At 46.3% G+C, this 18,332-nt stretch overlaps 1 protein-coding gene across 2 annotated transcripts in view; it reads left to right on the forward strand.

Annotated features, from left to right (window-relative positions):
* LOC111956847 (beta-1,4-galactosyltransferase 2) overlaps positions 1-18,332 on the forward strand; it is a 156,529-nt gene that overhangs the window by 18,017 nt on the left and 120,180 nt on the right. For both annotated transcript variants that reach the window (XM_023977509.2, XM_023977510.2), the window contains exon 2: positions 9,406-9,829. In XM_023977509.2, coding sequence (XP_023833277.1) covers positions 9,406-9,829 — 424 coding nt within the window. The remainder of the gene's footprint in view (positions 1-9,405; positions 9,830-18,332) is intronic.

The raw sequence follows: 18,332 nt of genomic DNA on the forward strand, positions 1-18,332 counted from the left end.
ATGTCAAATCTCAAACKCTACAGATGATGACTCACCCAATAAGGCACATGAACTGCCATTGATTTTGGGGGTACTGTTCGCTCTCACTGTTATTAGGGTTGTTTTGGAGTTTAAACACATCCATTGTAACATTACTGCGTAAGTGTAAGACTCCTAATTGACAGCTTTGAGTGATAACAGTAATCTGTGCAGAGCGGCGGTGACACCACAAACAAAATAACAGGGATTGAACATATTACTCATCATCGCTGCAGCAATCGCCGCCAATGCCAATAAGGTGGTAAATAACTTGTACTGGCCAGTATCATTGTTGTTTACGACATTTAGTCTTAATATATCTGTCACGGGGTAGAGAGACTAACTAGCTATTTTATCATGAATTATGCACTGAAAGATTAACTAGGAGCCACATCAAGAGCCAAYACGCTATTCAAATCTGAACATATACATGCCAGCACATTTGTAGGACTTTAYTGGTGTGTTGGTTAAATCTGAAAACCTAAAAAAGTTATCAGCATCCATTTAGTGTCCAAGGGTATGGAATTAACTATTCATTAGACACTGGCTTCTAAACCATTATCTTGATCCCGTGTTGACGTTCTCTAGTGCTAAAGCCTGGTTCGACTTCACATATAGGCTACTGTGTTCTTTTTAGCTTAGACATGTTGTAAAAAAAAAAAAGCCAGAATAATTTTTTATTCTAAATGATTTTGCCTTGCCTTTAATGTTAGTGAGAGAAGTGTTAAACTTGTGTGGGCTTTCTAAAGGTTAATCTGTCTTTGTTTGACCTGCTGGTTAACAGTGTGGTGTTGCAGCCGTCTAGAGTGGCCTATTCTTAATGTAGAGATGATAAGGCTTCTAAAGCTTTCACCAACTAGCCTACTCCTCTATGAGGTCAGTCTTGCTCTGGTGAATATTTTACAAAAATGATAACTGTACTGTTGGATGTACAAAATTGTTCTTTGAGACAGCATTTGCCATTCCGATTGAAATACAGAGGATCTTCGCCAATTCAATTTATTACTGAACTTACAACTACAGGTCAGTCAATATGTTACAGTATTTGAAGTTTGCCTTAGAAGTCTGTCATATTGGCTGTAAACTACTAGGGAGTTACAGCAATAGCAGAATGTTTGGTACATCATTTATAGCTTCCTCATCAAACAGACAGCATCACTGTATTGTTTTTGTGTGCAAGTCTGCGAGACAACCAATGAGTGAGTCCAGACTGGGTGAGAGAGAGTTGGTTCTGACGTTGATAGTGGTGTTCCATCCCACTGCACTTCTTCCACTGCCCTCCTGGCACTAAGAACGCACAAGCTGTATAAGTCCATAAGCAAACAAGAAAATACTATTCCAGAAGCGCCGATCCTAGTGGCCGTTCCAGGCAGAGAAACTTAATGCAGAGAAACTTAATGCAGAGAAACTTAATGCAGAGAAACTTAATGCAGAGAAACTTAATGCAGAGAAACTTAATGCAGAGAAACTTAATGCAGAGAAACTTAATGCAGAGAAACTTAATGCAGAGAAACTTAATGCAGAGAAACTTAATGCAGAGAAACTTAATGCAGAGAAACTTAATGCAGAGAAACTTAATGCAGAGAAACTTAATGCAGAGAAACTTAAATCCGTTTTGCCTAATTTGCCTAATTTCTTCCAGCATCTCACATGTGCAACCAGAGTAAAAAAAGTATAGACTGCCCAGTGACGTGAGCCGACCAGATGGGCTAAATGCACCAGCTCCAGTTGTTACGGACGACAGTGTAATCATGCTCTCCGTAGCCGATGTGAGCAAGATCTTTAAACAGGTCAACATTCACAAGGCCGCGGGGCCAGACAGATTACCAGGACGTGTACTCAGAGCATGCGCGGATCAACTGGCAAGTGTCTTCACTGACATTTTCAACCTCTCCCTGACCGAGTCTGTAATACCTACAAGCAGACCACCATAGTCCCTGTGCCCAAGAAACCGAAGGTAACCTGCCTAAACCACCCCATAGCACTTACGTCGGTAGCCATGAAGTTCTTTGAAAGGCTGGTCTTGGCTCACATCAACACAATCATCCCGGAAACCCTAGACCCACTCCAATTCACATACTGCTCCTACAGATCCACAGATGACGAAATCTCAATCGCACTCCACGCTGCCCTTTCCCACCTGGACAAAAGGAACACCTATGTGAGAATGCTGTTCATTGACTACAGCTCAGCGTTCAACACCATAGTGCCCACAAAGCTCATCACTAAGCTAAGGACCCTGGGACTAAACACCTCCCTCTGCAACTGGATCCTAGACTTCGACGGGCCACACCCAGGTGGTAAGGATAGGCAACAACACATCTGCCAAGCTGTTCCTCAACACTGGGGCCCCTCAGGGGTGCGTGCTTAGTCCCTTCCTGTACTCCCTGTTCACCCACGACCGCATGGCCAAGCACGACTCCAACACCATCATTAAGTTTGCTGACGACACGATAGTGGTAGGCCTGATCACTGATAACGATGAGACAGCCTATAGGGAAGAGGTCAGAGACCTGGCAGTGTGGTGCAAGGACAACAACCACTCCCTCAACGTGAGCAAGACAAAGGAGCTGATCGTGGACTACAGAAAAAGGAGGACCGAACACGCCCCCATTCACATCGATGGGGCTGTAGTGGAGCGGGTCGAGAGTTTCAAGTTCCTTGGTGTCCAAACACACCAAGACAGTCGTGAAGAGGGCACGACAAYGCCTTTTCTCCCTCAGGAGAATGAAAAGATTTGGTATGGGTTCCCAGTTCCTCAAAACGTTCTACAGCTGCACCATCAAGAGCATCTTTACCGGTTGCATCACCACCTGGTATGGCAACTGCTCGGCATCCGACGGTAAAGTGCTACAGAGGGTAGTGCGTACAGCGCAGGACATCACTGCGGCCAAGCTTCAACCTTCAAGCCATCCAAGACCTAAATACTAGGCGGTGTCAGAGGAAGGCCCAAAAAATTGTCAAAGACTCCAGTCACCCAAGTCATAGAATGTTCTCTCTGCTACCGCACGGCAAGCGGTACCGGAGYGCCAAGTCTAGGTCCAAAAGGCTCCTTAACAGCTTCTACTCCCAAGCCATAAGACTGCTGAACAATTAATCAAATTACCACCTGGACTATTTACATTGACACCCCCCCTTTGTTTTTACACTGTTGCTATTCACTGTTTATTATCTATGCATAGTCCATTTAACCCTACCTACATGTACAAATGACCTCGACTAACCTGTACCCCCGCACATTGACTCGGTATCGGTACCCCCTGTATATAGCCTCGTTATTGTTATTAATATTGACTCCTGAACATCTAATCAAATGGCTACCCTGACTAGTTGCATTGCCCCCCCCTCTTTTACACCGCTGCTACTCTCTGTTGTTATCATCCATGCATAGTCACTTTAATAACTCTACCTACGTGTACATATTACCTCAACTAACCGGTGCCCCTGCACATTGACTCTGTACCGGTACCCCCCTGTATATAGTCTCGCTATTCTTATTTTACTGCTGCTTTTTAATTACTTGTTACTTTTATTTATTATTCTTATCCATATTTTTTTWAACTGCATTGTTGGATAGGGGCTCGTAAGTAAGCATTTCACTGTAAGGTCTACTACACCTGTTGTATTCGGCACATGTGACTAATCAAATTTGATTTAATTTTACATTGCAGCTTGGACATCTATTTATCTGCCACGCTTGAGCCAAGCAGTAATCTGTGATATCAGGTGCTTTCCCCTTGATGTTGCCACCTGTGATCCCGCCAGGGGATCGAGCAGCGCATAGGGTGTTAGTCCTCAGGCTAAAGGCTCAGTCTGTTTACATACAAACCACCCACCTCTCTGCTTGGCTCAGACAATTCTCTCTCTGCTTGATTGAAAAAACCTATCAAGTTGACAGCGAAGCTGTGAAATCTATTGTTATTCTTATATTATATTTTTTTATCTTCTTGACATGGTCAAATAACTCAAGCATAGATTTGTAATTTGGCACCCAGAAACTAGAAGCCATGAGTAATTTTGTCAAAAGGACTGGCACCGATTGACCTATAGGTGGCGCTGTTACACGTAGTCTCACTTAAATCCTCATATCCACCACCTTGTTTGACCCAGAGAGTTGAAACGTTGTATGTAGATGTCTTTCCTCATGCTGATCAAACCCATAAGGTCCACCAGGATATATTTTCCTCCATCTTGGACATTTTGGAAAATAACGCCAAATTCAGTGTGTAGGCCCATGGTACGTCTCTTCACTTAGTTTGAAAAAAGCTAAGGGATTGCTTAAGATAAGGCTGAGTTTTTGATAAATCAGGAAATCAGATTATACTTAACTTTTACTTCCCTACATTCCTAAAGAAAATTATGTACTTTTTAATCCATACATTTTCCCTGACACCCAAAAGTACTTGTTACGTTTTGAGTGTTTAACAGGAGAGAATGTCAGAGTCTAGTTGATGTGGGTAAGGCGGAGTCAGGCGCAGGACACAGAGATGAGTAATAATAGTAACTTTACTCAAAAATAATCTTCCAACAAGGAGAACGAAAATCCAGAATCACATAAACAAGACAACTGACAACAATAAACACGCACAAAACCATGATGGCTCCAGAGGGTTAAAAAGGGAAATAACTAAAACGTAATGGGAACCAGGTGAGTACAATACAGACAAAACAAATGGAAAAAGAAATGTAGATCAGTGGAGGCTAGAAAGCCGGTGACGTCGAATGCCGCCTGAACAAGGAGAGGCACCAACTTCGGCGGAAGTCGKGACAGTACCCCCCCCTTGACGCGCGGCTCCAGCTGCGCGCTGACACCGGCCTCGGGGACGACCCGGAGGACGAGGCGCAGGACGATCCAGGTGGAGACGGTGAAATTCCTGCAGTAAGGAAGGGTCCATGATGTCCTCCACCGGCACCCAGCATCTCTCCTCCGGACCGTACCCCTCCCACTCCACGAGGTACTGAAGGCCCCTCGCCCGACGCCTTGAGTCCATAATGGCTCGCACAGTATACACCGGGGCCCCCTCGATGTCCAGAGGGGGTGGAGGAACCTCCCGCACCTCAGACTGCTGGAGTGGACCAGCCACCACCGGCCTGAGGAGAGACACATGGAACGAGGGGTTAATACGGTAATCAGGAGGGAGCTGTAACCTATAACAAACCTCGTTCAGTCTCCTCAGGACTTTAAATGGCCCCACAAACAGCGGACCCAGCTTCCGGCAGGGCAGGCGAAGGGGTAGGTTTCGGGTCGAGAGCCAGACCCGATCCCCTGGTGCATACACCGGGGCCTCACTGCGGTGACGGTCGGCGCTGGCCTTCTGCCGCCTGATGGCCCGTTGCAGGCGCACATGGGCAGCGTCCCATGTTTCTTCCGAGCGCTGAAACCATTCGTCCACCGCAGGTGGTTCAATCTGGCTCTGATGGAACGGTGCCAGGACCGGCTGATAACCTAGTACACATTGAAAAGGAGATAGGTTAGTGGAGGAGTGGCGGAGGGAGATTTGGGCCATCTCTGCCAGGCGATGAAAGCCGCCCACTCCCCCGCCCGGTCCTGGCAATAGGACCGCAGAAACCTACCCACATCCTGGTTAACTCTTTCCACCTGCCCGTTACTCTCGGGGTGAAAATCTGAGGTAAGGCTGACCGAGACCCCCAGGAGTTCCATAAACGCCCTCCCGACCCTAGACCTGAACTGGGGACCCCGATCAGAAACTATATCCTCAGGCACCCTGTAGTGCCGGAAGACGTGGGTGAACAGGGTCTCCGCAGTCTGTAGAGCCGTAGGGAGACCGGGCAAAGGAAGGAGACGGCAGGACTTAGAAAACCGATCCACAACAACCAGGATCGTGGTGTTTCCCTGTGACGGAAGAAGATCCGTCACGAAATCCACCGATAGGTGTGACCACGGCCGTTGTGGAACGGGTAGGGGTTGTAATTTCCCTCTGTGCAGGTGTCTAGGTGCCTTGCACTGGGCGCACACCGAGCAGGAGGAAACATAAACCTTCAAATCCTTAGCTAAAGTGGGCCACCAGTACGACAGCGCACTGTCCGACCAATGGCCGGATGACCAGAGGAGGGTGACGTGTGAGCCCAACAGATCAAACGATCGCAGACAGCAGACGGAACTGACAGACGCCCAACTGGACACTGGTTGGGAGTGGGCTCTGYACGTAACGCCCGCTCGATGTCGGCGTCCACCTCCCATACCACCGGTGCTACCAGGCAAGAAGCYGGAAGTATGGGAGTGGGATCCGTGGCCCGCTCCTTTGTGTCATACATCCGGGACAGTGCGTCTGGCTTAGCGTTCTGGGAACCTGGTCTGTAGGAAAGGGTGAAAACAAAACGGGTGATAAACATGGCCCACCTTGCCTGACGAGGGTTCAGTCTCCTCGCCGCCCGGATGTACTCCAGATTGCGGTGGTCATTCCAAATGAGGAAAGGGTGTTTAGCCCCCTCAAGCCAATGCCTCCACGCCTTCAGAGCCTTAACAACAGCCAACAGCTCCCGATCACCCACATCATAGTTTCGCTCCGCCGCGCTGAGCTCCTTCGAAAAAAAAGCACAGGGGCGGAGCTTTGGTGGTGTACCCGAGCGCTGAGACAGCACAGCTCCTATCCCAGCCTCGGACTTGTCCACCTCTACTATAAATGCCAAAGAGGGATCAGGATGAGCCAGCACGGGAGCCGAGGTAAACAGAGCCTTCAGGTGACCAAAAGCCCTGTCCGCCCCAGCTGACCACTGCAGTCCCTCCGGTCCCCCTCATAGCAGCACCTCCTAGCTCCATCGGCGTCGGATCTGAGGTGCTGGGGGATGGAACTGACGGACCTCGATCCAGACGTCCGCGGGAGGCCAACAGGTTATCTAGCCTGATGGATAGGTCCACCAGCTGGTCAAAGGTAAGGGTGGTGTCCCTGCAGGCTATCCCCCTACGAACGTCCTCGTGTAGACCACACCTGTAGTGGTCGATCAGGGCCTGCTCATTCCATCCCGCGCCGGCGGCCAGAGTTCGAAGGTCCAGAGCGAAGTCTTGTGCGCTCCTCATCCCCTGTCTGAGATGATACAAGCGTTACCCCGCCACTCTCCCTTCAGGTGGATGATCAAAAACCGGGTAAAATCCTCATAATTGTCCAACGTCGGTCCTTCCCTTCCCAAGACTGCGTTGGCCCATTCGAGTGCTCTAGCAGTCAGACAGGAGATGAGGGCGTTTACACTCTCGCGTCCCGAAGCAGCTGGGTGAACGGTTGACAGGTAGAGCCCCTGCTGGAGTAGGAACCCCTGGCACCCGGCAGCCGTTCCATCGTATACCCTCGGGAGCGCGAGCCGAATCCCACTGGATCCAGGGGAAGGAGGGGTGGACAGCGGTGTGGGCTGTTGTGGGGGGTGATGATGATGGGGTTGTTGGAAAAACCCCTCTCTCCAATCGCTCCATGGTTTGCAGCACGCGATCCATGGCTGTGCCGAGACTTTGCAACATAGTCGCGTGCTGCTGGACGCGCTCCTCCATAGGTAGAGGAGGGCTGTGTGCACCTGCTGACTCCATTAAAGGTGCGTGTTTCTGTCAGAGTCTAGGTAATGTGGGTAAGGCGGAGTCAGGCGCAAGACACAGAGATGAGTAATAATAGCAACTTTACTCAATTATAATCTTCCGACAAGGAGAACGAAAATCCAGAATCACATAAACGAGACAACTGACAACAATAAACACGCACAAAACTATGATGGCTCCAGAGGGTTAAATAGGGAAATAATTCAAATGTAATGGGAACCAGGTGTGTACAATACAGACAAAACAAATGAAAAAAGAAATGTAGATCGGTGGAGGCTAGAAAGCCGGTGACGTCGACCGCCAAACGCCGCCCGAACAAGGAGAGGCACCAACTTCGGCGGAAGTCGTGACAGAGAAATTGGTCTAATTCACACTTATCAAGAGAACATCCCTGGTCATCCCTACTGCCTCTGATCTGGCAGACTCATTAAATATATGCTTCATTTGTAAATTATGTCTGAGAGTTGGAGGGTGCCCCTGACTATCCGTAAATAAATAAAAACTAGTAAATGTGGCCATCTGCTTTGCCTAATATAAGGAATTTGAAATGATTTATACTTGTACATTTACTTTTGATACTTACGTATTTAAAACCAAATACTTTAAAACTTTTACTTAGTAGTTTTTTACTGGGTGTTCTTTCACTGTTACTTGAGTCATTTTCTATGAAGGTATCTTTACTTTTACTCAAGTATGACAGTTGGGTACTTTTTCCACCACTGCTCCACTATGGCCTATCAACTTGAAACGTAGGGTCATCAAAGACATTCCCATGAAGAACCGTGTTAAGTTTGGCATTGATATCTTAAAAATATTAACAATTTACTTTTTTGACTAGGTAACGCTCATGCTTAAAATAATAATAACTAAATAATAATAACTATCTAGTTATTTTAATAACTATCTGCCTTTTTGGACTAAAAGTCAGATTCACTCCAAATTTGGTCTTCGGACTCATCACAATAGTCCCTAAAGAGTTTGAGAAAGTAACGACGATGCCTTCAAAGTTTGCCACACTAAACCAGTAGATGCATATTAGCATATGCAAAACATCTGCTCATGAACTATAGGACCAAATGACACCATATTTGGATTGTACAAAATCAGATTTTATTTGTCCATTTAAACCACTGCAAATCCACTTCACAGTGGTCTATCAACTTGAAACTTGTCATCACTATCATGCACTTGGTGAAAAATCTGTTMATGTGCCCTTGAGCAAGGTACTTAACCCTAATTGCTCCTGTATGTCTCGATAAGAGCATCTGCTAAATGATTCAAATGTAATAGACGTCCTTAAGATGGACAACACTGAACTCATTCTTTGCACATGTAACGCTAATGCTCAAAATCATCTGCAATCATCTTCTCCTCATGAACCATACGTCAGATTCCCTCCAGATGTTGTACTTAGACTCATTACATCAGTCTTTAATAAACATGGTCACGTTTTCACTGATTGCACATAGAGAAGATAGTTCCTACATGATAGTGCTTGCTTTGTTATCTAACTGATCTTGTCTCCTTTCTGTCATCCTGTGAACCATGTTCATTGCTACTCGCAGCTATATTTGTAAGTGTTTTTCAAATCACATTGTTGGCTGGAATGGGCTATTGGCTACTTTGGATTTTACTACCAAATTGGGTGCTGTTGGTTTATTCCTTGATTTGTCTTTTCTTTTCAACATGTACATGACATATAATATACAGATACTGTAGAACGGATGGACAGACATAATTCGATAAGGCTACTGCTCTTTTCCTGTGTTAGGCCTAATTCACTTGAATGGCAACAAAATATAAACTTAATTTTAACATCCTGTTTTTCCCTGGTCCTTCCATAGGTGATAGTGGGAGCCAGTGTGCAGCAGTCCAGGCCCAGGGGAGGGACCGACCGAGTGGATGCCCCAGGCTGTGCGGCAGGGGCGACAGTCTCGACCATGACTCGGCTGATGCTTGGCCGGACCCTGGAGCGCATCTGCAAGGCTGTCCTGCTGCTCTGCCTGGTGCACTTCGTCATCATGATGATCCTCTACTTCGACGTCTACAGCCAGCGCTTTGACCAGATCTTCAGCCGCTTCAACAACGGCCGCAACGCCAGCCGCAACGGACACCACTACTACTACAACCTCAGCCGGCCCAACGCCACCTACGCCAGCTACCTGGCCACCGCAGACCAGCTGCTGCCCACCGTACGACCCGAGGGAAACCACACGCCGCCCACTACCAAGCCTGTACCACCTTGCCCGGAGATACCCCCTGGTCTAGGTAGTTGAGGACCCCCTTTTAAACTAATGACTAATGAAATAGTACCCTGTTCACATTACCATGCCGGCCCGAACTATACTGTGCTGGCTCAGATATATTTGTTTAACTACTGTGGTTGATGCGTAACCAGACCAGAGCAGTTATTATAGCACAGCTCAGATACTATCATCATTAGGAAATCTGAACAAGAGGATTTGGTAATAGTTAATTACTCTAATTAGTATAGTGTGTTGTAATTTGAAAATAGATGTCAGCGAGATAGAGGCCTGCATGTGTTCGAGCAGCAGACTCTCTGGCAACCACTTTCTATTCTAAAATGTAGTGGATGGAATGTTTACTCCAATTACTGTAAAAGCTAGTGTTTCTGTGTGTTTTCTGGGCTGCCCGGGTGAAACATAAAATTGATTTAATGTCAGCACTCTCGGCTGTAATATATATTTCATCCAAAGAAACACCACTAGTCCAACGCGGCGTTGGAAAGACTAACACAACAGTATTCTTTCAAATACTGGAAAATACAGTGAACTAAGATATGTAGCTGTGTGGCGTTTGAGTTATTCCTTTTAGGCTTTCAGCAAACTCAATTTAAAGCTGCTGCGATAGGGAAATCCCAGTTACCTTTGTAAGAATTCCCTTCATCAGCAGAAAACCTCATTAACTTCCTTGTCATTGCGAGGCTTTTCTTGCTCATTATGCCATTAGATATGCCTGCGAGCACAAGGCCTTTGCCACTCAGCTCCTGCTAATGAGTTTTAAGTAGAGGTCTTGAGGGAGTTGTGGGGGAACCAACTCTTTGTCTTATGACCCTCCACTCCTATGCATCTGTTCCCCTCTTTATTTCTCTTGATTGAGGTTTCCACTGACTTTACAGTTGTTGACTGGATGTCTTTAGGAGACACATCAGCACTGAGTGGTTGTTCACTGTTAGACCCCCCCCACTTGGCACACACACACACAAACACACCCTCCCTCCCTCCTACCCTCAATGAGTGGTTGATGCACTGGCTCTAAAGCTTGTTACAAGGCCTGGGCTTTACCACGATCCGTAAGTGCATTGTGTGATTGCAAAGAACAGAGCTCCAGCTTTAACTTTCGTTCATGACCTCGTATTTTGTCTCGCTAGAATAGATGCAAGCAACGAGGTGCGTTGTGTAATTCTGTTTATCTCAGCGTCTCTCTGTGTGTAGGGTATTCTCAGATAATCACTGTCTTTCCTACAGAGATGTCTGCCTGGGGAAACTGCTGTAGGAAGGCTTAAGTAGCTTATCTGCTGTTGTCTGGGTGGCTTGATGGAGCTGTTTTAATGACCCCACTATGACAGGTTCAAAGTGGAAGAAATGAACACTTTGAACCTGACACTTCTCTTGACCATGTAGATAGATCTGAAGTGTGTGTATGAATTAGTTTTACTGTGTTGTTAGGCACATTATGGTAGTTGAACCATTCCATATCAGTAAATTAGTCCATTTGATACATTTTTGTTGCTGTTGTCGACCAATTATCTACAATGTCAAAATCCCAAATCAGAATAACGATTCATTATCCAGATTAATGTGAATCAACTTTTCATAGAGTACATAATGAATGTTATTACCAGTTCTGTAATTAGGCTATTTCAATTTAATTAGATTTGATATGACTCTGTGACTGCCACTGCCTTCTCTTTCCCTAGCATGGAGGGAGAGGAGGCTGCATGGTCTGGTGCATCATGGCCAGCCCAGGTAGCTAGCTGCCTAGCCTTCCTCTCTCCTTGCCTCTTCTCTCAATGATGGAGTAGGTGCCTGGGGTGGTAATGAATTGCAGACAGAGTCAGAGACTGAGAATGCCTCTGTGTTAGTCACAGCCAGGTGCAGATAGATAGATGATGGTGGAAGGGAGAGGGAGAGAGGCCCCAGGGAGAGGAGGCCCTGGCCAGGGGGAGACGGGGGAGACTCCCAACCCAGCTGACAGGTGCTGCTTGTGTTTGGACTTGCGGTGGGCTTCCATTCCATTGCAGCTTTCTCTCTCTCCATCTCCCTCTCTCTCACACTCTTCTCTCCCTCCCTCCCTCCCTCCCTCCCTTCCTTAAAGGTGAAATATGCAGAAATCGCTTGACCATTTTCTGGCTGTTAAAATTTGAATAGTTCGCCTAATAACAGTTTATATGACAAAACAAACAATGTATCGTGTAGAGAACCATTGTACCATCTAAACTTGTGTGAAATATATGTTCAGTAACCTAAAATATTGTATTTCCAGCTGTTTGAAGCTGGTATACAAAACTGAAAGTAAAAGATACAAAAACGAAACATAAGAACGGGAAGCATAGAAATAGCGCACATAGGACAGATCTACAGCTACTAGACTTGCTTTCAATGAGATTGACAGACCTATAACTCACATTTCTATATGAATTCGGTCAGGTCACCCAAAAAGTTACATATTGCAGCTTTAATGGCAGTCAGTCAGCTGTCAGTGTGGGTCTGCAACCTCTGCAACCTCTTAACGAAACAATATGGAATATTTGCCTGACAGGGTTGCAGTATGAATGCTGGAGCTATAACATTTTCCTAGACACTCTTATCCAGAGCAACTTACATTAGTGAATGCATAATTGTTTTTATTTTTTCACACTGGTACCCCGTGGGAATCAAACCCACAACCCTGGCGTTACAAGAGCCATGCTCTACCAACTGAGCCAGACAGGACAACTGTGCTGGTGCAGTGATGGTGTTATCACTTCCAACAAATAATGTCATTTAGAACGCATTGAGGTATACACATTTTTTGTTGTTGCCTATATTGGAGTTGGTGTCAATAGGTTTATTGATTTCAGTCTTTTTAACTTCCCTGCTGTACTAATACTAAAGCCAATCCTATGCCGCTGGGTGCCGGGCACTGAACCAACCCTAATGCCGAATTCTGCTGGGTTTTCAGTTCAGTCTGAGGTGACTGACACGACTCCCCATCAGAGGAGACAGCTCCAGTCTTTCTCCCTGGCTTGTCATTGGTATTTCTCCCCGTGGGATTACACCAATCACTGTTGTGGTAGTGTGGCTTTCTGAAAGAGGAGCATCGTGCAAAGTTGATGGATGGCTGTTTGCTCAGCACGTAATTACCAGGTCTGGGGTTATACATCTACTACTGTAGGTCAGCTGAACAAAGCCATTACACTGCTTTGAGAAATGACACTGTTCGGAATGTCTACCTGGCTCCATCAAATCAAAATACAAATCTTGACCTTTTCTGTACTTACACAGTAATGTTTCAGATCCTGAAGGCCTCTACATCTGAATTTATCTTTCAGGCCAAAATGTGTCATAGTGCAGTAGTTTGGGGTCCAGTGCATGTACAATTGAAGTCGGAAGTTGAAATACACCTTAGCCAAATACATTTAAACTCAGTTTTTCACAATTCCTGACATTTAATCCGAGTAAAAATTCCCTGTTTTAGGTCAGTTAGGATCACCATTTTATTTTAAGAATGTGAAATGTCAGAATAATAGTAGAGAGAATGATTTATTTCAGCTTTTATTTCTTTCATCACATTCCCAGTGGGTCAGAAGTTTACATACACTCAATTAGTATTTGGTAGCATTGTCTTTAAATTGTTTAACTTGGGTCAAACGTTTTGGGTAGCCATCCACAAGCTTCCCACAATAAGTTGGGTGAATTTTGGCCCATTCCTCCTATATATCCACATAATTTTTCTTCCTCGTGAGGCCATCTATTTTGTGAAGTGCACCAGTCCCTCCTGCAGCAAAGCACCCCCACAACATGATGCTGCCACCCCTGTTTATCACGGTTGGGATGGTGTTCTTCGGCTTGCAAGCCTCCCCCTTTGTCCTCCAAACATAACGATGGTCATTATGGCCAAACAGTTCTATATTTGTTTCATCAGACCAGAGGACATTTCTCCAAAAAGTACAATCTTTGTCCCCATGTGCAGTTGCAAACCATAGTCTGGCTTTTTTATTGCGGTTTTGGAGCAGTGGCTTCTTCCTTGCTGAGCGGCCTTTCAGATTATGTCAATATAGGACTCATTTTACTGTGGATATAGATACTTTTGTACCTGTTTCCTCCGGCATTTTCACAAGGTCCTTTGCTGTTGTTCTGGGATTGATTTGCAGTTTTCACACCAAAGTACGTTCATCTCTAGGAGACAGAACGCGTCTCCTTCCTGAGCGGTATGACGGCTGTGTGGTCCCATGGTGTTTGTACTTGCGTACTATTGTTTGTACAGATGAACGTGGTACCTTCAGGTATTTGGAAATTGCTCCCAAGAATGAACCAGACTTGTGGAGGTCTACAATTGTTTTTCTGAGCTCTTGGCTGATTTCTTTTGATTTGCTTTTGAGTTTGAAGGTAGGCCTTGAAAAACATCCACAGGTACACCTCCAATTGACTCAAATGATTTAAATTAGCCTATCAGAAGCTTCTAAAGCCATGACATCATTTTCTGGAATTTTCCAAGCTGTTTAAAGGCACAGTCAACTTAGTGTATGTAAACTTCTGACCCACTGGAATTGTGATATAGTGAATTATAAGTGAAATAATCTGTCTGTAAACAATTGTTGGAAAAATTACTTGTGTCATGCACAAAGTAGATGTCCTAACCGACTTGCCAAAACTATAGTTTGTTAACAAGAAATTTGTGGAGTGGTTGAAAAACGAGTTTTAATCACTCCAACCTAAGTGTACTTCTGACTTTAACTGTATGTCAAGCATAGCCACCAATACAGTAGATCCACCACTAAAGCTCTCAGTATAGGTTGTAGTGACCTAGGGCTGGGCAGTATATCAAATTAATTTGATTAATTCATATGTATGTTTTTGCGCGATATTCCAAATGCCTGTATCGCAAGAATCAAGGTTTTGTTATTTTCGTTTTTATGACYGTTTATGTCCACTTGTTTTCATGTTGTATTTTTGGTCTCATCTCTTTCGTTCCTTCTGTGCTGTGTGCAACTCCCCATTTACACCCGAGATCCGTATATAATGAAGAGTTGCCCATCTCCGCCCTAACATTGGGAGTCGTTGTCCCAAACGCGGGAAGGCAGGTGACCAGTTTATATCCAAAATATCCCCWTAGAAATGCATTGGGCTTATTTTGGACAGATTTTATGCTTTGCCTCTTCCTGTATGGTTTACTTTCCACCTGCCTCTCACGCCAACAAAGTTGAGCGATCACTTCTTCCTCTCTTACAAGTGGTTTCAACTCACTATTTGCATTTGAGGTTTGGTCCAACAGAATCGGTCATAGGGACATTGAGATGATTTTACTGTAAAAGAGTTTAAGTGAACCTTTCTAAAGATACCCTTTATATGTCTCAACTACTCAGATTGAGAGCCGACACTACTACAACAGGAGTATCAATGAACATTGAATCTGGAAAATTCATGCTCAGTTCGTTGCGCGTGACATTGTGGTGCCCTGTTCCGCTAGCAGCATTTTAGCCAAAGACTGTTATATTAGCAGTCTAGTTTGTGTTTTATAAATGTGCAATAAGCATAAAACACAATTATATAAGGAATTGGCAACTCGTTCTTATTCTCAGAAACAAGGTAGGCCACTTGCGTGCAATATCTGAACAAAGTGTACAGGCTAACATGCTTTTCAAACAGTTGGAGAAAGACAGAAGGGAGTGTTCATAACAATTCAACTGTTCAAATGTTATCTAGCAAATAGATCCAAGTTGGTTAAACTTGAAATATAAAGATTAGCTGGCTAATCACTAGCACGTGGGCTTGAGAGATTTTTGATGAGACCTGTGTTCAATTTCTATAGCCGAAAGCCTGACACAAGAAGTTATTTGTGAATGTGCATTGTCATGAGTGAAGGRAAAGCAGCCAACAAGTGCTCAGCATAAGGTGGCAAGAAAGACTTTGTAATTACCTGGATTTCTCTATAAATTGTTCATAAAATTCCTGTGATTGTCTCCACCTCCTCCAGGTGTCGCTTATTTTCCCCAGTGTATTTATCCCTGTGTTTCCTGTCTCTCTGTGCCAGTTCGACTTGTATGTTAGTCAAGTCAACCAGCGTGTTTTTCCCGTACTCATTTTGCCATTCTCACTGCCTTCAAGCAGCACAGCCTTCCACTAGTCGTCTTCCTCAGGAGGTTAGCAAGACTGTGGATGTCTCTGTTATCCCCACGAAATACCATGACCTCCTGGAAGTGTTTAGCAAGGCACATGCTAATTCCCTTCCCTCGCACCGTCCTTATGATTGTGCCATTGATCTTCTCCCAGGCACTACACCAACTCGGGGTCGGTTGTACTCTCTGTCCGGACCAGAGACCATTGCTATGGAGGAGTACATAGAAGAGTCTCTGGCCACTGGGGCCGTCCGTCCGTCTGCATCTCCTGCCGGCACAGGGTTTTTCTTTGTGGAGAAGAAGGACAAAGACCCTGCACCCGTGCATTGACTACCGGGAACTTAACGACCTCACTGTCAGAAATCGTTACCCCCTACCTCTCCTCTCCTCGCCGTTTGAAAATCTCCAGGGGTCTACCATGTTTTCCAAGTTGGACCTTCGGAATGCCTACCACCTGGTTCGGATACGCAAGGGGGATGAGTGGAAGACAGCCTTCAACACAGCCAGTGGACATTATGAGTACGATGCCATTTGGACTCACCAACGCCCCCCGCTGTCTTCCAGGCTTTGGTCAATGATGTGCTTCGGGACATGCTAAACCGGTTTGTGTTCGTCTACCTGGCCAACATCCTGTTTTGTACTCCATGTCAGACAGGTCCTTCAGCGCCTCCTGGAGAACCAACTGTTTGTGAAAGCCGAGAAGTGTGAGTTCCACCGCTCTTCTATCACCTTTCTGGGATATGTCATTGCTGAGGGCAATTTCAGATGGATCCTGGAAAGGTGAAAGCAGTGGTGGATTGGCCTCAACCAACATCCAGGGTGCAGTTGCAACGGTTTCTTGGTTTTGCCAACATTCTACCACCGTTTCATTTGGGATTACAGCACCCTGGCTGCCCCCCTCTTGGCACTCACCTCCCCCAAGGTATCGTTCAAATGATCTCCAGCTGTCGACAAAGCCTTTGTGGACCTGAAGCATCGGTTCACAACAGCACCCATCCTCATCCATACGGACCCCTCGTGTCAATTTGTGGTGGAAGTGGATGCTTCGGATGTTGGCGTGAGGGCCATCCTGTCCCAGCGATCTGCTCAGGACCAGAAGCTTCATCCCTATGCTTTCCTGTCCCATCGTAGTTCCTGCTGAGAGGAACTACGATGTTGGCAACCGAGAACTCCTGGCGGTGAAGATGGCGTTGGAGGAGTAGAGGCACTGGCTGGAAGGAGCAGAACAGCCATTCCTGGTCTGGACTGACCATAAAAACTTGGAATATCTCCGTTCAGCCAAGCACCTCAACTCAAGGCAGGCCTGGTGGGCCCTCCTGTTATCAGATTCAACTTTACCATTTTCTACTGTCCAGGGTCTAAAAAGTTGAAGCCTGATGCTCTCTCCCGCCTATACAGTTCCTCTGCCACACCCTCGAYTTCCGAAACCATTCTCCCTACCTCATGCCTTGCTGCCACTGTGGATTGGGATATTGAGAACCTGGTTCACGAGGTGCAACGGTCACATGCTGGACCTGAAGGGGGCCCTGCTAACTGGCTGTTTGTCCCTAACCCAGTCAGGTCCCGGGTCCTGGAATAGGCTCATTCCTCCAGGCTGACCTGTCATCCAGGGTCCCGTCGTACACTAGCTTTCCTTCGACAATGTTTCTGGTGGCCCACAATGGTCCCAGATGTCTCTGCCTTTGTCACTGCATGCACTGTGTGTGCTCAAAACAAGACTCCATGGCAAGCTCCTTCTGGCCTCCTGCAGCCACTACCGGTTCCTCATCGTCCCTGGTCTCATATATCTCTGGACTTTGTCACTGGGCACCCTCCGTCTGACGGCAACACTGTCATTCTGACGGTAGTCGACCGGTTCTCCAAGGCTGCCCATTTCATCCCTCTCCCCAAACTACCTTCTGCCAAGGAGATGGTCCAGCTTATGGTGCAGCATGTCTTCTGGATCCATGGACTTCCGGTTGACATGGTCTCCGATCGGGGTCCTCAGTTCTCGTCTCAGTTCTGGAAGGCATTCTGCACCCTTATTGGGTCGTCGGCCAGCCTGTCACCCGGATTCCATCCCCAAACTAACGGTCAGTCGGAGCGAGCCAACCAAGACCTGGAGACCACCTTAAGGTGCCTGGTCTCAACCAATCCCACTACTTGGAGCCGTCAACTGGTCTGGGTGGAGTATGCCCGGAACACTCTTCCCAGTTCTGCCACAGGACTCTCCCCTTTCGAGTGCTCCATGGGGTATCAGCCTTCACTCTTCCCTGAACAAGAGCTGGAGGTCAGCGTACCCTCGGCCCAGATGTTTGTCCACCGCTGTCGACGTACCTGGAGAAGAGCCAGGGCGGCTATTCTCAAGACCAACTCCAGGTATCGTCGACAAGCGGACCGTCGCCAGACCCCAGCTCCCTGCTACTGCATTGGGCAGAGGGTATGGCTTTC

The sequence above is a fragment of the Salvelinus sp. IW2-2015 genome, linkage group LG32, assembly GCF_002910315.2.
Source record: "Salvelinus sp. IW2-2015 linkage group LG32, ASM291031v2, whole genome shotgun sequence".
NCBI classification, from domain to species: Eukaryota; Metazoa; Chordata; class Actinopteri; order Salmoniformes; family Salmonidae; genus Salvelinus; species Salvelinus sp. IW2-2015.